At 44.1% G+C, this 22,483-nt stretch overlaps 1 protein-coding gene across 1 annotated transcript; it reads right to left on the reverse strand.

The window, feature by feature from the left end:
- Positions 1 to 1,526: 1,526 nt before the first annotated feature.
- LOC133137557 (desmoplakin-A-like) lies at positions 1,527 to 20,557 on the reverse strand. Its single transcript, XM_061255889.1, has 22 exons — positions 20,481 to 20,557; positions 18,935 to 19,085; positions 17,229 to 17,354; positions 16,688 to 16,747; positions 15,779 to 15,946; positions 15,534 to 15,632; positions 15,026 to 15,121; positions 14,773 to 14,898; positions 14,260 to 14,412; positions 13,930 to 14,084; positions 12,385 to 12,511; positions 10,991 to 11,165; positions 10,623 to 10,759; positions 10,004 to 10,176; positions 9,124 to 9,262; positions 8,441 to 8,631; positions 7,805 to 7,967; positions 7,329 to 7,412; positions 6,925 to 7,032; positions 6,427 to 6,531; positions 5,573 to 5,953; positions 1,527 to 4,635 (listed from the first exon to the last, which is right to left on the reverse strand). The coding sequence occupies exons 1-22, from the start codon at positions 20,555 to 20,557 to the stop codon at positions 2,125 to 2,127; spliced, it is 5,505 nt and encodes a 1,834-aa protein (XP_061111873.1). The 3' UTR covers positions 1,527 to 2,124.
- Between the last annotated feature and the right edge of the window lie 1,926 nt (positions 20,558 to 22,483).

Genomic DNA, 22,483 nt, shown 5'->3' on the forward strand with positions numbered 1-22,483 from the left:
GAGGGAGAGAGAGAGAGGGGGGGGGGGTATTTAAACAAATTGTTCCATTTAAGGAATTAATTTAAGTTGTTACAACTCATCCCCTCTATGATTGTGTCTATGATTGATGCACGCCCGGGCTGAGCTTTTGCTGCATGGAGTTTGCTCCCTCGTTACAGGAAAGAGGAAGTGAGCGGTGCCATCTGTTATTTTAATCAGCCAGAGGAAGAGGCTGATTGATGTGTAAAGGGAGTACTGACGAGCCATCTGTCTGGATGGGTATCCTACAGCGCAACACAGCCCTGCACATCTCTTCAGCACTGAGTTCCCTTTGATTCTAAAACAAGCATAGTCCTGAACACCATACTATGAGCAATGTCTGAATTGCCTTGTTTAAAGGGACCATAGATCAGTCAGAGTTGGACCAGGGTCAGGGTTTTCCTGGCAATATTCAAACCTTTTCCATAATGAACTGAAAGTCAAAACTGTGTTACCACCTAGTGCAAAAATGAATTACTACGTGACCTGACAAGCTGTTTTACCTTAATCTCCACCTGATAGGATATTTAGCAGGCCAGTCAGTCAATCACTTTAAAAAAATGGATACCCTCAGTAAAAGCCCTCCCATAAAACTAAAACAGAAAAGAAATATGCTGTACTTGTATCTGCAGTTAAAGGCATACATTTGACTTTGAAGTTGTAACATTCAAGTGACCCTCTCCCTGGCCAAGGTAGTGATCACTATAATTTGTAATGCCAGAATTGATGCTTCCTATTTGTTACATTACATTACATTATTGGCATTTGGCAGACGCTCTTATCCAGAGCGACGTACAACAAAGTGCATACCCATAACCAGGGATAAGTTCGCTGAAACACCCTAGAGGGATAGCGGGTCTGTATTCTATTTTTGTCATCTATTAATAGACTATGGTACATACAGTTGTATAATGGATACTGCTTATTCTTCACCTGGCAGCAAGCAAGGTAAAAAAGTGTTGAGACCATGTAGTACTTAATATGGCATTAAGTATGTCTTACACCAGCATTCATTTAAGAGAATACTTCTTTAAAAAAATCATCTGTACAAACTATAACAGAAATTCTACCAAAATCACAGATGACTGTGCTGGATTTCAGTGTTTCAGCAGCAGAAGGCCAATTCATTTGTTTTCATCAGCCGATGATTGGTTACAATTGACAGTTTGCTGCTAAGGCTTAATTTGTGGTTGATAATGTGGCCCTCAAAGACTTCAGTTTGACTCCCTAAACAACAATAATAAGCAAAATTTAAACTAAGCTTTTGCCACTGCCAGGGAGAATTCATTCAAGTCTATTAAAAGAGGGTGGATGGTTTTGATCAAGAAATAAGTGAGACAAAAAAACATGAATGATGCACTGCACTCAATTTGTTAGTTGTTTAAAACATTTTTTAATACATACAAAAGCACACCAAACACTAGAAGTGCATTTGCGTAAATGTGTTTGGTTAGTTTGGCTACGTCTAGGAAACTGAACCATGTTCATTGTGTAACAGTAGTGTTTTAGAGTGTGCAGCTCCATAGAAAAGGCACGGCACTTAACATTTTTATGCTATAATGATCAGAGAAAGCAGTACAATAAAAATGAACCTCCTCCAAAGGTGCTTAAACATAGAAAATGTTGCTCTCTCATACATTTAAATGTATTTTATTTTAAAAAGGAGAGCAAACAGCGTGCCTTCCTCATATACATATATTTTCCATTTTATTAAGACTGAGAAAGCAGAGAGGGTTACAGATAGAGATGGAAACACAGAGCAAAAAGTGTCATGGTGGGGAATTCAACCCACAGAAGTACTGGGGATATTAGCGTACAGCTGGTGGCCGCCCTAGGGACTATGCCACAGTTTCCCACTTAAAAAAATAAAAATGTCAATATTCCCATATTCCTCATCAGTGAAAAAAAACACATGAAATGCATTAACATCAGAAGCTGGATATAAGTTGTGCTAAATCAAAGTAAGCATTTTTATTCTTACCACTACATGATACCAGTCTACACCTAAGCTTGCCTAAATATTGTATGATCATAAATGTCCCAACCGCCCCCCACCTGCCTTCTATCCCTGGTTTCAATTAACCAGTTTCTCACTGTGAAAAGATTTTAAGAGCTGGAGCTAGTGCTACAACTGGTGGAGGAGAGGCTGGAGGTGGTGGTGGTGGTGGTGGTTTGGATAATCTTCCTCCCGTTGTCCTCCTCTACCATGGCAACATCCTCTGCACAAGTGGAAGTTATGGACAAGTCCATGTTACTCTTGTTGAGGATCTGGTCGGCGAACTCGGTGAGGGTGAGTGCCCCAGAGTGGTACTGATCAATGGTGCTCTGGCTAAGCAAGCCCTTGTCCAGGTAGTCCTGGATGTCATACCGTTTCCCAGTCTTCTGATCCACCACCACCAGGCGGATGGAACTATCGGCTGCCAAGATGATGATTCCCTCCCACTCGCACTCTTGCTCCCGCATCCTCAAAATCCTGGACTCCTTCTTGTCCCAAAGGGGAAGTAGAACCAGGCCGGTCTTCTCATCAGTGATGCACCTCTTCATCAGCTGCAGGTAAGTAAGGTTCTCCTCTGTGTTGGGGTCAAAGAAGCCCTTGGTGTCATCCCCTTCATCGGCCAGTATGTCATTCATCTCCTTGTTAAAATATCCCCGGCGAAAGGCTTCGTCCACATCAATGCGGTGGTTCTTTTTGGGGTCGATGATACCACCGCTGGCAATTTGAGCCTCAAGCAGGCGGATTCCATGCCCTTTCTCTATGATGCCTTTCTCAATGGCCTGGAAGAGGGAGATGATGTCGCCTGTGTGTGGATCCTTGTAGCCTGTGACGGCGTTCTCAGCCGACAGCAGCTTGGACTTAAACTCCTGACCTATCAGGTTCCTCTCACATGCCTCCTCCACAGGCAGGAATAGGTTGTTAAGGGGGTCAATCATAAAACCAGAGGCAGCTTGTGCTTCCAAAAGCACTAGGGAGGTGCCTTGGCGGAGAAGGCCCTCCTTCTTAGCCTGGTAGATGGGGAGGGTCCTGTTTTCCTTCTCAAGAAAGATTCCTGCGATGCAGCCTGACCCCTGTAGGTATGGCCTTAGCTTGCTCTCAATATCCTCGATGGTGAGCTGGCCCTGAGCAATCTTCTGGACGTCTGAGGAGTTGAGGAGTTTGGACTCTACCAGGTCAGTAATGAAGACCCATCCACGGATTCCACGTACTGTCATCTCTTTGTTAGTGATTACATGGTGGTGAACCTTTATTCTCTCTTCTAAATGTTCCAGGTGCTTCTGGAACAACTTAAGTTCCCTCTGTTGTAGCTCAGACAATTCCTGTTCAGAGATCTGCAACCGGCCCCTGTAGCAGTCCTCCAAGAGCCTCAGCCTGGCTGTTAGCCTCTCAATCTCATGATTGTTGATCTGTAGCTGCACCTCAAAGGAGGATATGCAGGTGGAGGTATGGCTGCATTTCTTGGAGCCATCCTCCAAGCCCCTCAGCTTGGTCATTAGCATCTTAATCTCACACCAAAGGGATTCGTGTTCTTGCTGCAACCTGCTATCAGATTTCCGCTCATATTGCCTCATCCATTCCTCAACAACCTTCCGGAGCTGCTTCAGCTCATCTTCATTCTTCTGGGCCTGCCCCTTCTCTAGCTCATCTCTGATCCAGGCCAGCTCAGACACTACCTGCTCAAAGCTCTGCAGCTTGGTTGTTATCATCTCAATCTCTTTATTGTTCTGGGTCAGCTCCTGCTCCACCTTCTCGATGTTGGTCTGTAGCTGCACCTTAAGGGAGGATATGTACGTGGAGGTATGGCTGCATTTGTTGCCGCCAACCTCCAAAGCCCCCAGCTTGGCCGTAAGCATCACAATCTCACCCCTAAGGGATGTGAGTTCCTCCAGCATCTTGACCTTCCCAGTATCATATTTCAGCTCATATAGCTTCCGGAGCTGCTTCAGCTCATCTTCATTCTTCTGGACCCGTCCCTTCTCTAGCTCATCTCTGATCCGGGCCAGCTCAGACACTACCTGCTCAAAGCTCTGCAGCTTGGTTGTTAGCATCTCAATGTCATGATTCTTCTGGGTCAGCCCCTGCTCCACAGTCTTGTTGATGGTCTGTAGCTGCACCTCAAATGAGGATATGCAGGTGGTGGTATGGCTGCATTTCTTGTCGCCAACCTCCAAGGCCCTCAGCTTGGCCGTTAGCATCTTAATCTCACTAGTAAGGGATTCGAGTTCTTGCTGCAACTTGCCCTTGTCAGTATCAGATTTCCGCTCATATTGGCTCTTCCATTCCTCAACAACCTTCCGGAGCTGCTTCAGCTCATCTTCATTCTTCTGGGCCCGTCCCTTCTCTAGCTCATCTCTGATCCGGGCCAGCTCAGATACTACCCACTCAGAGCTCTGCCGCTGGCCCTTGTTGCGGTCCTCCAAGGCCGTTAGCTTCTCAATCTCACTCCGAAGGGATGTGAGTTCCTGCACCGTCTTGACCTTCTCAGTATCATATTTCAGCTCATATAGCTTCCGGAGCTGATTCAGCTCATCTTCATTCTTCTGGACCTGCCCCTGCACTTGCTCCACCATCCTGAGGCTTTTCTTCTCCTGCAGGAGCTCCTTGTAGCACATCTGGAACTCCTGCATTAGGCCCGATGTATGTCAATTTAAAAAAAGAGTGATGACAGTTACAATCATTTTAAGTTCATTGAAGATTCAAGATATAAGAGCAAAGGCTTATAGGGCTCTTCTGATATCCATACTCTATCATTGTTCTAATTACATCAATGTTAGCATTTAAAGGTAATTCCTCTCTCTCTCATTCCATAGTCTAAATTTGTAATACGTCACATCGAAATGAAGGTAATGGCAATGTATTCAAACTGGCATTTCAACACAGTATAACCTTGAATATGCCAACATTTATCCACTTTGAATTGCTGGGGTTTGACAAGAATGATGCACATTCTTCCAGCACAAACAGGCAGAGATACTACCCTGGTGTAAAATCCAGCTATGACCAGCTTGAAATACCAGCTACCAGCTGTTTCAAAACCTCACTTGAACTGTTTTTTGCAACAGGGTATGTACAAGACAATTAAACAAGCAAACAGGTGTCCTGAGTGGCATGTCATGAAAGTAAATATAAAGCAGTCATTTCTGCTTGCTATTCCAGGATTTGTATGATCACATTCTACAGATTAGTTTAGGAATTAATCTGAAATCACATTAATTTTGACATAACCCCCAAAAACACTGTATGATGAAATGCCATGGAGGTTGCAAGCTACGAGTGACAACTGCTTGACAGCTGAAAAATGCAGCAACCTCACAAATTATTCAAATGCATGCCACCACGCATGTGCTCTTTTGTAATGAGACAAAAAAGCGGAAAAATCCATAAGGAAGCAGCCGTGGTCCAAATTTGGAAAAAATGTCATAATAACTCAAATAATAACACAGCCGCTTGCTTTAGGATTGTTTCATTTCCTGCTTTCAACCTGTCCCTTTCCTTCCGTATATAGGTGGAGTTCTGGGGGTCATTATTCTCCTTCCCCTCCTTTAGCTCATCACTCACCTGCCTGAGGGCCCTCAGCTCCTCCTCCACCCTAAGTCGCTCCTTAGTCAGGGACTCAGTCATGCCCTGGAGCCTCTGGATCTCGCTGCTGTGGTCGTTGAGCATCTTGCTCTTCTCCTCAATGGTCTTGTAAAGCATCTCATAGCGGATATTGACCTCTCGGACCTGTGCCTGCTCCTGGGTGAGCTGCTGTTGCAGGGCCTTCAGCTCGGCGGTCAGCCTGTCCAGCTTCTCTGTGGCAGCTCTGTAGTCCCTCAGGGCTTTGTCCAGGCTTTCCTGGAGACTCCGCAACTCCTGCTTGGAATCCAGCTGGTAGCGGGCCAGGCTGTCCGCCAGGTACTGGTTTGTCTGGGACCAATACTGAGCCAGAAGCCATATTAGCTGTGTGATAACACACACAAATGATCAGGGAAGCTAGCGTCATTTACACATATGTATCTTATAATTGTAAAGTTTAAGTGATTAGATTGCTAAATGTTTAGTGAGTAGATATATTGAATTTACAGTACTGTGCAAAAGTTTTTGGCAGGTGTGAAAAAAATGCTGTAAAATAAGATTGCTTTCAAAAATAGAAATGTTAATCGTTTATTTTTATCAAGTAACAAAATGCAAAGTGAGTGAACAGAAGAAAAGTCTAAATCAAATCAATATTTCGTGTGACCACCCTGAGTGTATATAATATGTATTATACATTAGAATTGTATGTTATCATATTATAAAGACATGCTTGAAACAATTTTTTATCTGGAAAATGGCTAACATTCTTTACAAAATGTCAGGCAGGTCATCCTTCCTGCATTAATATATAAGAGCCCTGGCCCTACAATTATTTACTCCCTGTCTCCACTCTGTACCTTACTCTGCCCAAAGTCCTCCATGTTCTGCAAATCCCCCAGGAACTTGTAGTAGTCACCTGAGCGGGTGAGGAGCTCGATGTACTTGGCCTGGATGTCAGTAGCCTGGAGGAAGGACAGCAGGTCTCTCATTACACAAGCCTGGGCAGCACAGTGGCACAGTGAATAGCACTGTTGCCTCACAACAAGAAGGTCCTGGGTGCGAATGCTGGCCTGGGCCTTTCTGTGTGGACTTTGCATGTTCTCCCCATGTTTCTGTAGGTTTCCTCCCACAGTATAAAGACGTGCAGGTTAGGCTACATGGGGGGACATTAAAAGGGCATTGCTGTGTGCATGTGTGCTCAGTCAACTTACCCTGTATAAATAAAGGTTCATAAATATAAATAAATAAAATACATAGGTCCCCGGGAGTCTTGGGTAATGGTGCAGGAAACGTACACAGGACCTCTTTCTCTTCCATATACTTCTCTGTACTGTCTCTGCAAGAGGTAAGCTTACCTCTTCCCTGACAACGGTAGCTGGAGACTGCAGCATGGTTCTCTTGATGGGGATGTTGAGCAGTGTCTCCAGGCCTGCGCTGTATGAGGCCAGCTCCAGCTCGTAGTCCTGCAATACACACCAATGTAGACCTGTTAAGTCACATGCCCGAATGCTACAAACGACATATCCCAGAATTCACAAGCAACCTCATTAGAACACAAAGATCGTAGATTGTTTTACACAACTGTGTAGTACGGTATATATCGTGCATACCTCTGTACATAGTTTTGAACAGAGCATATGTAACATAAATTTTACTATTATTTATTTTTAACATGATTCATAAACATGAGACTGTGATCAGAGTGGTCTCCATGTAAGAGGGTTTAAGTGATGAATGGTGTGCGCAGTTAAAGGCTCACTGTGATTGAGGATGCACAGGTGTTCGCATCCCGCACAACATCGTCAACCTTGTCCTTCTTTCCTTTGATTTCAGAGTAGAGCATCTGTAAATCAACACACATACACACACATACACACACACAAACATACACAAACAGTTAGACACTAACGTTCCACAAACAGACTTTCCTTAAAAACAGACTTTCATTGAGACTTTCCCGGAATTTCCTTGATCCCGTCAGAATTTCTGGAAACCCAGGGAAGGCGGATGGTTGCATACAGCAACCATTCTCAGGGCTATTGATGTGGGTGTGTGGTTGCTACACTCTACAGCTTTTAAGGGATAACTCAATACTGATTTTACATTGTATATTTCTTAAAATTAAAAATGTTTAGCAAAATGATATGTATTTCCAGAGGGCACTCATGTATTCCTTTGGAACAGTGGGACGTGTACTTAATTGTTTCCATGTGGAGAGAGGTCTTGTTCCGGTACCTTCTGCTGGTTGAGGTGCTCGATGAGCGTATTGACATCGGATAACTTGTTAGACAGCAGGGAGTCCTGCTTCTGTTGGGTGTTGTAGATCCAGCCGCTGACCTGAGCGCTGCTCTGCTGGTACTGTTGCAGATGCTGCTGCTGCTTCTCCAGGTCCCTCACCCTGAACCACAGTGTGAACACAATGAGGGTTTATTCCTCAAACTCTCACTCTAACCCAGAACACAGTCCCATATCCTGACTAAAATGGTCCCATATCATGCGGAACATGACCAAAGTTTGACGAGAGTGGTCTTTTTGTTCATAAAACTAGAACTCTGGAATACGGTTCTATATCCTGGGAATAGCCAGCCATATTGTTTAACTGTATTGTTTAACTGTATTGTTTATTCTCAAGCTGAATTTTTTGTAGGCTATCATCGGTTTAAACTTACTCTTACCTATGATATAACAAACATACAGCATGATCTCTGTATGTGATACGTGTCCTATGTCCAGTATATGAGATAATGGACATACAGTACAATCTCAGTATGTGATATTAGTCTTATGTCCAGAATATCTCTGTTATATGAGATACACATAAACTGTAAATGGCACAAGCAGGCAGGTGTGGCTGCTGTATGTCCCTCTGACCTGCTGTCGATCTGGGACAGGATGCGACGCCATCGGGTGCTCATCTGGGTGACCTGCTCCCGGTATCTGAACAGGTCTACATCACACTTGTGGAAGGACTGGCTGATCTGATCATTCCAGTGCTCAGCATTACCAAGCTTCAACTCCAGCTTCTTTAGGCTGTCCCTCTGGTCCAGATCCTGCTTCATTTTCTGTACATACACAATGGTAAGACGCATGGAGTGCACTGCTTGAAGACATTTCCAGAAACACAGGAAAGACACTGGACCCTGCCTATGATGAGTGGTGATTTTCATTTTTGTAACCATCACCTTCTTCAATATAATTAAAATCATCACAACTACAATGATCATCATCATCGCTGTTATCATCACTGACATCATCATGAATATCATTATCATCATCAACACCATAGCAATATATAACAACCACTTTGGGTTTGCTTATTTAATTTCTGTTCCTTAACCACTACACACAAGCACCCTGTAGTGTAGTGGTTAAGGTACAGGATTGGAACTGCAAGGTCGGTGGTTCGATCGCTGGTGTAGCCACACTAAGGTCGCTCTGGATAAGAGTGTCTGCCAAATGGCATTAAGGTAATGTAATGTAATGGCATAGAAACGTGTATGGCACAAGTCGTGCTTTGTAGGCTCAGACACAGACATGACCGAAAGGCTGGCTACCTTCAGAACGGCCCAATAGTCCTCCAGCTGCCTCGGCTCCAGAGAGGAGGTCTGCTTCTCGGTCAGACGGGCCTCATTTACTTTCACAATGTCCTCCACCTGGAGCAGGCTTTGCTGTAGAGCCTGCAGTGCCTTCAGCCTGCAGAAAGGGGGCGCCAGAGGCTCAGACACAAGGTTAACGGCTCCTCACACATACACACTCCCAACTTTCTCAAACTAATTGATGCATATTAGACTGAAGACATATTAGACCGAAAGCAAAAAAAAACAGAATGCAGATACAGCCAAGTCTTGATAAAATGTACATATTGCCATATTAATGATGTGAATGCACTTTCATTTATCCTATATTGTCAGTCACTCTAAATGGTAAGAGCATTGCAATGCTATGCATAGAAGGTAGAACCTATAATTTCTTACAATATCACAATACATTATACAATATAACAAACTATAGAACATACAGTAACACTTTACTGTACAAGTTTTCCTTCTTTTATTGGCTCATTCAACTACGGGCCTGTCTCTCTTCTTCCCTTTCTGTCTAAAACTCAGGAATGTGCGGCCTGGTCCCAATTGTCAACTTATCTTCTCCAGAACAATCTTCACGATCCCAACCAGTCCGGCTTCAAGAGTGGCCACTCAACTGAGACCGCACTACCTGCCGTCAATATTTAAACGCAGACTAAAAACACACCTTTTCAGATTATACCTTTGTCACCCCTCCTGATTTACAATCGTCTCCCAAATGACTAAAATGTAAATGTAAATGTCATTCCATTGGCCCTTTCCATTCCACATCATCTCCAAAGTGCTGGCTGAATCCACAGCTTTCCAGGGAAAAAAGTTGCAGTGGATGCAGATGTGCCACTGCTCCCACCTCTCTATGTAGGAGGAGGAGATGCCCTCCAGGCTCACTATCTTCTGGTTGATGAGGTCGAGCTCAGAGCGTAGGAATTCGGCCATGTCTGTGTCCTTCATCCCGTCCAGCTGGATCTTCTCCCTCAGCTTCACATACTCCTCACGGATAGTGTCCAAGTCCTGGTTGATGCCCTGTAATTCCCAATCCATGAACACAAACTGAAATACATTACCCCACATCAGACTATATACATTTAGACACCCTGAATGACTAATTAAACCAAGTACATTACAAATACTGAGGGACACATTTCCAAGAGCAAAATTGACCACAGCAAAGGATAGTTAACAGACTAGTAGCTAACAGTGGGTGTGGCCTGAGAGGCATGGCTTAATTGGCTCCTCCCAGGAGTTGGCAAGCCCTAGCACAGGGGTGACAAAGGGGGCCACAGTGTCTGGGTTTTTGTGGCCTACTTTCAATCAGCTGCCATTTAAGGCTTTGAAAACAAGGTGCATGGACTTTAGCCAATCAATTACTTCAATGCACAACTGGTGCCAAGAACACCCCCAAAAACCAGCAGACACTGGGGCCCTCCTGGACTGGAGTTTGACACCTGTGGCTGAGGACTATAGCGTACCTCCAGTTGCACGATGCGCTGGGAGCACTCGTGGAAGCTGTTCTCCCCCAGGGGTATGTGGATGTGCCGGGTCAGGCCTGACTCGGCCTTCTCCAGCTTCTGCTGCAGGGTATGAAGCTCGGACAGCAGACTTCCATCTACTTTTAACACCCATAAACAGTAAATGCCCCTCAACATCGCAGGTATTGAAGTTATAGACAAATAATATACAAAAATAGGTGAGATTGTGATTTGAGGGTCATTAAACCAAGAGATGTTTACTGAAATTACACTGTTAATATAATGTATTATTTTGCACCATGTGTCTACCAAAAAGCTAAATGAAGGGATAGATTAGCCGTCGGGCAGTTGGTGGGAAACAGACTCACCGTAAGTGGGCAGCCCCACCAGCTTCTCGAAAGCATACTGGTACTGGTTCTTTATATGCGTCTTGTCCTCGTTGGTGAACATCTCTGAGCCCACGTAGCTGCGCCGGAACTCCAGGTAGCTCATATCCAGGCTCTTGATGATTTCTCGGTACTTCTCCGGCCGCATGTTGGCTAGCTGTGGTTAATAAAAAAAACATTTTTTACACGGCAGAAAAGTGCAGTGTAGTTAAAGTGGAAGTGGCAACCAGCTGGAGTCACCCAGTCCAACGGCACCTCCTCTTTGTTGGAACACCATCTCTCTGCTTTTTTGAAGAAACAGAGACTTGTACAGAGTAGTAAACTGGAGTACAGTTTATACAGACGACTTTGGTGATTTTTAATTTCAATTATTTTTCCACACAAGTTCACATTTTTGTCTTGTTTACTGACTAACTCCATAAACTGTGCTAAAGTTGGTTCTTTGTTAGCCTACTTGGCTACATAAAATGAATCAAGCAAGCTAACAAGATAGCACATGGTAACATCAGCCAGTATTTACTGAATATGAAATAAAAGTCATAAAGAAATGTAATATTTCACATTACATTAAATGTATAGTGTCAGGTACGGAGAGACAGAGGAACCAAATGCAGACTCAGGTAGGAAAAGAACAGGTTTAATGACACAGGGGGGCAGATCTAGGATGCAATCCAGAAAACAGGCAAAGGTCAAGATCCAGGCAGACAGGTACATGTGGCAGGCAGAGTGCAATCGTGGGACAGGCAGAGTTCATAAACCGAGGAGACAGAAAAAAAATAAAAATAAAAAAAATAAAAAGTACAAATCCAAAAATCAAAAGAACAGTTGGAAAAAGCCAAGCGGAGTTCAAAACCAAAAGATCCAAAAACAGAACTGAACAGAGCGGAGAGGGACCAAACAGAACAGGGCACGGGGCACAGGTACGGGGCACAGGTACAGGCCACAGGTACAGGGCACAGGGCACAGGGCACAGGTACAGGGAGCTAGAACCGGGGTGGGGAACAGAAAACAGAAAGATGAACTAGCAACAAGAAACTAAAAATGACAGGTTTAAATAGACTGGTGATTGACAGATAATGAGACACAGGTGAGCTGACTGACAAGAGAAGTATATATAAGGAGTGAGGAGGCGGAAGGAAGTATATATAAGGAGTGAGGAGGCGGAGACACAAAATGACACATGTGGAACAAATAATGAGGGAATGAAACTGGAAACAGACTTTGGTGGTCACAGAGGGAAAAAAGAGGCAAAAACACCAGGGACTTTGAAAGAAAATCAGGAGATTTTCTGTCTCCAGTGATGGAGGAATTAGGGTGCATGGTGCATGAGGGGCCCAACTGAGCAGGAGGAAGGAGGGTTGCCCTGGGAGACTCGCCATGGTAATGGTGAGCGACTCGATGACCTCAATGTTTTTCATGCAATAGCGCCAGGATATCAGGCTCTTGATGTTGATGAACAGCTGGTTCCAGATCCCCATGATGGTCTCAAAGAGCTGCTCAGTCCTGGAAGCGGGAGGAAACAAGACAAAGGTCCTGTGAGGTTGTGTAGCAAGAGCAAGATGCTGTAGGGAGCTCAAGGCGAGTCTGCACATAGTCCGACATACTCTTTAAACTGGAGAATTTTTTGCAGATATAGCAATTAAATGTATGCTGCACCCACTGGGGCCATTTGAAAACAGGGGAACCAAAGTGTTTTTGATTCTTACTTGTTGGCCAGGCTGATACTCAGGGGATTGGGGTTGATGGATACAGGCTTTAGAGGCTTACTTGTTGGCCAGGCTGATATGGGGTTGATGGGTACAGGTTTCTGAGGCTGGCTTGTTGGCCAGGATGATATAGGGTGGTTGGGAACAGGTTTTTGACCCTTACTTGTTGGCCAGGCTGATATAGGGTTGATGGGTACAGGTTTTTGAACCTTACTTACATTTACATTTTTACATTTTAGTCATTTGGCAGACGCTTTTAATCCAAAGCGACTTACAAGTGCATAGGTTCTACCACAAGTCAAAGCATCACATCCAGAACTAGAAAAATACACCTGGACTGCTGTTCTAAACATATAGTCGTCATCATAAGTGCAATTTTTTTTTAAATATATATATTTTTTTTTTTTTTTGGGGGGGGGGGGGGGGGTTAGACAGGGATAGGGGTATCAGAAGGGGGGGGCGGGGTAAATCAGGAGGGGGGACTAAGGTAAAGTTTGAAGAGGTGTGTTTTGAGTCTGCGTCGAAATAGGGGGAGGGATTCTGCTGTCCTGACAGTGGTAGGCAAGTCATTCCACCACTGAGGAACCAGAACGGAAAACAGGCGTGAACGTGCAGCTCGACCGCCAGGTGCCCGTAGAGAGGGAATCGTAAGGCGACCAGAGCTAGCAGACCGGAGTGGTCTAGCTGGGGAGTAGGGAGTGATCAGGGATTGTATGTAATGTGGGGCAGTCCCCTTAGCAGCCTGAAATGCCAACACTAGGGCCTTGAATCGGATGCGTGCGGCAATAGGAAGCCAGTGGAGGCCAATGAGAAGCGGGGTGACATGAGCCGACCTGGGCTGACTGGTGATCAAGCGGGCTGCAGCATTCTGGACCAGCTGGAGGGGCTTGATGGCGCACGCTGGGAGACCGGCTAGGAGGGAGTTGCAGTAATCCAGGCGGGAAATGACGAGCGCCTGGACTAGGAGCTGGGTGGCTTTCTCCGTCAGGAGATGACGGATGCGGCGTATATTAAACAGAAAGAACCTGCAGGTTCTGGCAGTGGAGGATACTTGTGGAGCCAGGGAGAGGCAGTTATCAAGAGTCACCCCAAGATTCTTTGCCGTACGGGAGGAGGAAACTACAAAGTCCTCCACAGTCCTCCACAATCCTCCACAGTCAGTACTTGTTGGCCAGACTGATATGGGGAGATTGGGTACAGGTTTTTGACCCTTACTTGTTGGCCAGGCTGATGCTGAGGGGGTTGGGAGGGAGCACCAGCAGGCAGACGGAGGGGATGAGCATGTCCAAACCCCCGGGCCCCGTCACGTGCCACTTGCTGCGCTGGGAGTTATCGTTCAGGATGGCCTCATTACCCTTCAGGATCTGCGTCTGCTCATGGAGAGATGAGGACTGAGCGAGAGATGGAGAGATGAGAAGGGAACAAGAGATGAAGAGGGTCAGTCCATGTGCTATACGTCTGTATGTACGTGTGTGTGTGTGTGTGCAAGTGTATGTGTGAGTGCATGTGTGTCTGTGTGTGTGTGTGTGTGTGTGCGTGTCAGACCTGGTCCTGTTTGAAGTCACACAGCGCCTTGACGATCACAGGACTGCTGCTCTTCTCGTGTGGGTTGCGGGGCTTCAGTCTCACGATGCTCTTGGACTTGTTGACCAGGTGCTGCACCTGCCACTTGTTCTTCATGATCTTCTCCTTCTCTCTCTGTGAACCACACAGGCCTGTGTCACCCACCACTGACTCCAGATCAGTCACAAGCCAGATTTTCATTTCCTGAGAACTTTGTCTTCCCGTCCTTCACATACAACTTTTCCCTCACATGGATGAACAGTCATTTACATGAAATCCATCAAACTCACATACTAAGCACGTGTTTCTGGTTTGAAATGCAAAATATTTTAAAAGGCAGCAGGAGAGATTGTGTAAGAAGAAAATAAAATATTTTGATCAGGTGTACCAAACGCAATACATGCCATTGGCTGTGTGTACTTCATATCCAGCTACACACTGAAGGTTATTATTATCATGCTCATTCAGTATTGATTATGCAATAAGCAGCTGTACCTCCAAGTTATTGAGAAGGTCCTGAAGCTTCTCCAGTGGGGTGTCTCTGTCACAGGTATACCTCTTATGGATGTTTTCGTGTTCCTCCTGCAGCTTGATACGCATTTCGTTTGCCTCCTTGAAAAACTATGAGTCACGGAAACAGAAAGGTTTGTCACTTCTTGAGAAATGGCTGATCCAGTAACCACCCTGATATGCCAGCTGTCTGTCAGGCAGTGAGGGTGGGGGCTGACTGCTGGGACGGAAGCCTTACCTGGCTGTAGGCAGCGTTCTCCTTCAGGTGTGTGTCGATGCACTTGGTGATCTGAAGCAGCCAGCTCCACTGGGTCTGGAGACTGTCCTTGTTGGCCTGAACAGAGCAAGCCTGGGTTAGCAGGAGTCATTCACTCTGAAGGCGAGTCTAACACAGGGGCCTATGGATTGACAGAGGAGGTCTGCCATCCTCATTAGAGATCATTTATCATTCATTCACATAGTCATTTCCTGTCCAGACAAGTCAGTTCCTGGGTTCAGCAGTTCAATCTTCTGAGAGGGTGACAAGGGTGGCTCAATGATTTCAGAGTGTAAACTATAGTACGTCCACTGTTTTTTTGGTTGTATTAGTCCCACCCTTTGGAAACCATCATAGTAAATTCATCTTTCATTTGCTAAAACGAATGTCTTGCTTTTCTTTGAAATAGTTCTGTTATAAAATTAATGGATGCTTTCCTGTCCTCAAAATACATAAGGAGGTTAGGAGAGGGTCAGGCAACCTATAGTACCATAATCTTATCAGCAGCAGGGTGATTCCGAACGTTTTCCACATTTTCAAAGAGTTTATTTAGATCCTTTTCTTTCTTCTCCAGGTCACGCATCAGCCTCTGAGAAAAAGAAAAAAAAGGATTTTTTTTTTTAAACCACTTAAAAATTTACACTGTATCGAGTCAGTGCTGGTCAACCTGGATTGTATGTAATTATGGATGCAGCCTGGTTAAAGGCAGGTGGCTCTGGGATGGGGAACTCTTACCAAGTAGCTATCCTGCTTCTTGGGGATGTAGTTGTCAATATTTTTGTCACCCCAGTCAAACACCAGCTCCTCTTCCATACATTCCTCCACCCATTTAATCTCCTCAGAGATATCCTTCAAGATCTTTGATCGGTCTCGAAGCTGGTTGTGCCTGCTCGAGGACATTTTCTGAAAAGTTTCATCAATATACAGATGAATGAATGGATTTAGTCATTCAGTAAAATGACAAATAAATGTATTTGTCATCCATCCATCCATTATCTGAACCCGCTTATCCTGATCAGGGTCGCAGGGGGGCTGGAGCCTATCCCAGCATACATTGGGCGAAAGGCAGGAATACACCCTGGACAGGTCGCCAGTCCATCGCAGGGCAATTATTTGTATTTGTCATTTTAAAATAAATTTTATATTGTAACTAAAATACAATATAACAATCTGTTAAAATAAGTAGTTATGGGTGTTGATATACAACCTCAACAGCATCTAAAGGCACACTATGCAGGATTTTTTCCCTGAAAATATAAAATAATCATGCAGTCATTTTTATGATGCACTGGCAATCTGTCTTTGCTCCACTGCCTATATTTCTTCTTCTAAGATGTTCTTGGGAGCTTCTGGGTGTGACACTCTGTTCTGTGTGGGGAGCTGTGGGTATGTACAGAGTCTGTAGGGTGGGATGAGGTTTCAGCTGAGTGTTTTCAGCTAGCTACTGTAATGGCAGAGGTGAAGAAGCACAAGTACAGCGAAGCAAAACAACAAGCCAACAAACCAGAGTCAACCTTGGAATTGCTCTTCCTCGATGGCAACAGCTATCAAAAAACAGTGGTATAAAAATAGCTATATAAATAAGTTGTATGGCAGTGTACCCCCAGGTCAGTGATGCTGGCGGATTTGGGAAGTTTTGCTCACCTGTAGAGCGTCCCACTCCTGCTCCAGAAAATGCCAGTACAATTGGTCTCCTTTCAGTTCCTGAAGAAAGGACATGGCCAGGGGTTGGGGCCTGTGAGACATCTAGCTATATAGGAAAGGTCATGGAGGACCAGCTTGTGTCTGGCAGACATTTTGTGAATGGCCGAATGCAGGTTAGCCCCCTCTTACATTGGAGCACAGTCAACATTTAGAGCATTTAGAATAAATAATTGGGCTGATTAAATTGTTCAGAGTTTGATAAGAAATCCAGGGACAGAACTTCTCTTATATCTCAAGACAATTAAAACAGCAAACGCTTGTTCAAGCCAAGAAAACACATAGTCAGTGACATTTTCACATGAAAGTTCCAGCTCTACACACTCCACTGATAACACAAATGAAGAAGCCCTAATGCTCACTAGTAAATGGAAAATGAATTTAGTTTTTGCTGTTCTTTTTTTTTGGAGATACATACACAGTTCATGGACAATGCCCCCCCCCCCCCCCCCCCCCCCCCCCCCCCCCCCCCCGGTGACTGTACCAGCTCAGTCCGGGCATGCTCCATCTCCAGGCTCCTCTGGATGGAGCTGTGGAACATGTCGTGCTTCATCATCTGCCACTCGATGGTGTCCTGGTCATCCCCCCAGGGAGAGGTCTCTATCAGGCGCTGTGGAGGACACAGAGGCACACAGAGCATCCGTCAGCAGGAAACTCCCTGCTGTAAAACCCAGCTATGCCAGCTCAACCAGCTTGAAAATTCAATTGAGCTGATCAAGCTGGTCATAAGCTGGTCTACTTGAGTATGAGCTGGTTAACCAGCATGGCCAAGCTGGTCATAAAGCTGGTCTAGCTGGGTATGAGCTGGTCGACCAGCAGTTTCAAAAATAGCTTGAGCTGGTCAAACCACGTCATGCTGGGAGCTAGTCTGAACTGGTCAACCAGCTACCAGCTGTTTGAAAATCTAGCTTCAGTTTTTTCAGCAGGGCTCTCTACTATAGGAAGCTCAAACTCACTCAAACACCCGCCTCTTCATTCAACAATACACACACGGCAACTTTTTAATTTAAAGCTAATGTAATATCACAACTAAATTAACAGAGGCCTTTCATTTGTGTAAGATTTTTGACACCGTGCATTACTAAAATAATAATTAAGTCCTCACAGCCCCCCCCCAAAAGGGGATTGATGCACTATTTTGGTCAGAACATGGGGGAGAGACACAGAGTTACAGTAAGTAGTCTCCCAGATGAACTCCGGCACCTCAATGCCCTCTAGGGCTGGAGCTCAGCGCACTAGATTTAATTAATCTGAGCATTACTGTTCTAATCACAAGCCTCTAGATGGCAACACAAAGCCTTTCACTCCCCAGACTCTTATCAGCACATAATTATACTACTTGTTCTACTTGCGACTCATCATTCAATAGAACATTATCCCAAAAGGCTTGGGGATCATCCAGATGTTTCTTTGCAATTGTGAGAGGAGTACTGATGTTTCTCTTGGATAGTAGTGGTTTCTACCTTGCTATCTCTCATGAATCCTTTCTTGGTTTGAGTTCTGATAACAGCTGAAGTTTCTGTTCTGCCTCTTGCCCTAATCCCACAGCCCACAAATGAACATACTTAACAGTCTACATGGCGGTGTGTGGAAAACTAAAACTTTTGAAACTTTTTTTTGAAAGAAAAAAATTAATTTGCTTTGATGAGTGGAAATAATGAGAGTTTGAGTGAAAACAGGGAGGAGAGAGGAAGTTAAATGTGTGAGAGATAAAATGAAAGAAAATGGTATGTAAGAGAGGGGGAAGGGAGAAAGAAAGAGAGAGAGGAGAGAAACAGAAAAAGAAAGGTTGTGAAAAAGAAAACACAAAAGCCCTGAGCAGGTAACAGAAAAACCCTAAAATGGCAAAAAGGAGGATTATTATTATTGCCCATTATCAACACTGCCTAATTAACCCTTTCAGCCCTAGGCCCAATATCAAGTGTCTCCACTTTGGCTTCAGTTGAGAAAATTTAGCCGGGCTTTAATAGGGGCTCAAAATAATAGTATAGCAGTCATTTTAATGGGTTGTAAAGGTATAATGCCACATGGCACTCAAGGGATTTTACAGTAGTTAACGCTTGAGTGCCATGTGGGTACGGTTGGAAGGGTCAAGAGAGCAACAAGTCCTTGTAAAACCAGAGAATCAGATATACAACATTTGTTTTTTTTAAATACCGAAAATGGTCATTAGGGTCTCTGTTGACATACTTTCTGCTGGGTGATCCAGGCCATGGCCTCCTGGAAGTTCTTCCCTCCTCCATCGTGTCCTATGGAGCTGCCCCGGTTCTTCCGTACCCTGGGACCCTGGCTGCTCTTACTGAAGACCATCATCTTCAGCTGCTCCCGACCCTGCTCCATACTGGGAGAGAGTGGGGGGAGGAACAGAGAGATGGAGAGATGGACGTAGGGAGGTGGTGAAGAAGTGAGACAGGTGGAGAAAGAAAGAAGGAAAGTGAAATGAGAGGAAGTAGAGAAACAGAAAAAAGATGGAAGGAGAAGAGGGAGAGATACTTTCATTTCTCAGTAGTTTCCACCTACTGTATAATTGTATTCTTTTTTTACTTGTAGATCACATGAAACAGATGGGCATAATGCCATAAATCAGTGTTACTCTCTCTCCTGTTCTCCATCAGTCGCAGGGAGTTGCGACTGATGGAGAATTCTGCCCCCTTTAAGATTCTTGTGTGTTATGAACTCTTGCCTGCAGGGTGGATGTCACCTCAGGAGGGTCATGAAGCTGCTAAACACCTGTCTCCTAACATGACCGCTCTCAGTTCCTGATTCTATCTATACTATTACTGCTACTGCTACTATTATAACAATAATAATAATAATCAAAATGACAGCAACAACAACAACAACAACAACAACAACAACAACAATAATAATAATAATAATAATAATTATAATAAGGATGGTCCTGGGTTCGAATCCCCGTCGGCCGGGGCCTCTCTGTGTGTAGTTCGCATGTTCTCCCCGTGTTTGTGTGGGTTTCCTCCGGGTACTCCGGTTTCCTCCCACAGTCCAAAGACATGCAGGTTAGGCTGATTGGAGAGTCTAAATTGCCCGTAGGTAAGAGTGTGTGAGTGAATGGTGTGTGTGCCCTGCGATGGACTGGAGAGCTGTCCAGGGTGTATTCCTGCCTTTCGCCCAATGTATGCTGGGATAGGCTCCAGCCCCCCTGTAACCCTGTTCAGGATAAGCGGGTTAAGATAATGGATGGATGGATAATAATAATAATAATAATAATAATAATAATAATAATAATAATGATAATGATAATAATAATAATAATAATAATAATAATAATAATGTGGCTGGAATTTACTGCATTGCATTTTGCTCTATGATCATTTTAACCACACATTATCAATATGTTTACATAGAATGAGTGTTATTTTCAGCACGTGGAAATACCCAGAAAAAAGGGACCATGCGTGTGTGACAGTAACCACCTGTCACACAAAAACTAATGGGGAGCTATAACAAAAAAAAAATTGGCTACCGGTATTTCATTTTAATAAATGAAAGACGTGACAGCATATTTTTTTATTAATTATGCTTACTTTTTACTTTAAGCGAATTCAATTAACCAAAATGAGACAAAAATTGTTGTGCCCCAACATAATCAAGATTACACAGGTGACAGAGTACAATCAAGGGCGACATGAAAAACGTTATTTTGAAGAAAATGTACAGTGCATAGCATGTATTACAGCCGCGCATTGATAGTTAATGAAAAACTGCTACATACCCTTCATGCCCCCCTCCATGTCCCGCGCCATATCCCCCGATAGTCTTGCTGTGGTCCAAGACGCTGGATCCGTCCATCTGGGTAGTATTTATTACCGCCTGCTTGCCTCTCGGTCGTGGAGCTAGCGCTGGGCTGGTCTGGCCGGGAATTGGTTATGGTGCTCATAGCATGGAGTTAAGACTCCGTAAAAAACTAATTTCCCTGTCCTAGGAAATTGTACATTTTAAAGTAGACTTGGGAAAAATACTTCACCAAAGCGCTCACCTTCGCCGTCTCCGAGCGCCTAGACTGATTCTCAAACAAAGCGAGTCCCGTTTTGTCAAACAAAACCACACCTTACGAGCTCTCAAGTGGTGATAGTAACTACCTGCGTACACACCTCCCGTTCGGCCTGGGGGAGGATGATACGCTGTGGGCTTACATCTAGCCCACTAACAATAGCTAGAGATTCGCATGACCGAAAGAAAATGCGGCAAATTGCAATTTATTGTTACCACTGTTACGAGTATGGTGTTCAAATATTTGCATTTACAAGTTTGTGTACCTAATAAATTGACCACTGAGTGAACTCTGCTAGACGGCAGGCTATTGCGCGAGCTGCAGGTTTTCTGTTTCTCTTATCTTTTGTGTTTCGATCCTATGAAGAGAAGCTGAACTGAAATGTATTCATCCCTTTGTGTATATTCCAATATCCTCCATACCTGCCATCTAAAGCCTCTCCTTATCTTGGGTAATTTTAATTAATTGATCGTTTTACTTTGTCCAACAAACAAATTCATGCACCCAAGTAGGCTACTTGGGACAACATGTTTACTATTTTATTGTTTTATTTTATTGTTCTATTATATAAGGTATTAAGCCTCCAAGGTTAAAGTTGTTGTTAAAAAAAAGTGGCCCACCCTGGTAAATGGATCAAAAAATCGCCGCCACTGATAAAAAAAAAAACTCATATAGACTCCCGAGGCACAATACAAGTACTGTTCTGTCGGCAGCCTTCTTGGGAATAGGTGTGTATTATGAGTTAACAAAAAAAAATGTACGGCATACCCACTAGACATAAAAAACACAAACAATTATGAATTATTTCTGTTCCACAGAAGCCCCAAACTCATAGCAGGGATTTGGCTCTCCATGAAAAGATCTTCATTGGGCCCGACCACCAGATCCCTGAACAATTTAATAAACAATGTTTGGGCCCCTGTTTGCCAGTACCTTTGGTTTGCTCATAAAACCATGCACCCCCAGTTCAGTTTTGAGAATGTCCTACAGCTAGCCAATGCCCAGTGATCACTCTTCCTTTGTGCTTCCTGTCCTACTTTTGGAAGGGCCAGATTTACATGGGAACATTTCTGTGTCTGTATCGTATATTTCAATCATATTGGCTTACAATGTGCACATTAAGACGTTGGAAGTTGTATGTGCGTTGGAAGGCTGACTAAGGCTAGTATTGGCCACACCATGTTATCACAAGAGCAGGCTCCACTTTTAATTTCTCCAGAGGCAGGTATTGCTTGTCATTTTTTTTTTTTTTTACATTTTACTTTTCTCTGACAAGCCCTGGATAGAACACCCACCCTCAACTCAACTGCAAGTGAAGTTCCAAATAATTTTGCTTTTGTCTGACTGCAACTAGATAACGACAGAATAGGTTAAGTTCTCCATTCCCAAATTTGGTCTTGGCCAATAAGGGCAGGCAGTAGTTTCAGACAGTGTTCTGTCAGACTGTTTTCAGGCACCTTCAGCCTGCTTTACCTCATAGGGATGAGTAACAAAAACTTCAGTCTGATCAAGGACTTGATTAGAAACAAACCATCTACTTAACCCCCCTATAATATTAAGAGCTTATGACCGCTTATGACATTTGGGGTGAAATTGACCCCAACAGTATAAATAAATGCAAAATGATTATACTTTGTGTGTCACATTCTTATTGTCTCCCAAAAGACTAGTCTGTTATCGATAAATATGAAAAATCTTTGAGAAACATCTCATTTTAGCCAGGG

This window comes from Conger conger, chromosome 9, assembly GCF_963514075.1.
Source record: "Conger conger chromosome 9, fConCon1.1, whole genome shotgun sequence".
In the NCBI taxonomy this organism is placed as follows: domain Eukaryota; kingdom Metazoa; phylum Chordata; class Actinopteri; order Anguilliformes; family Congridae; genus Conger; species Conger conger.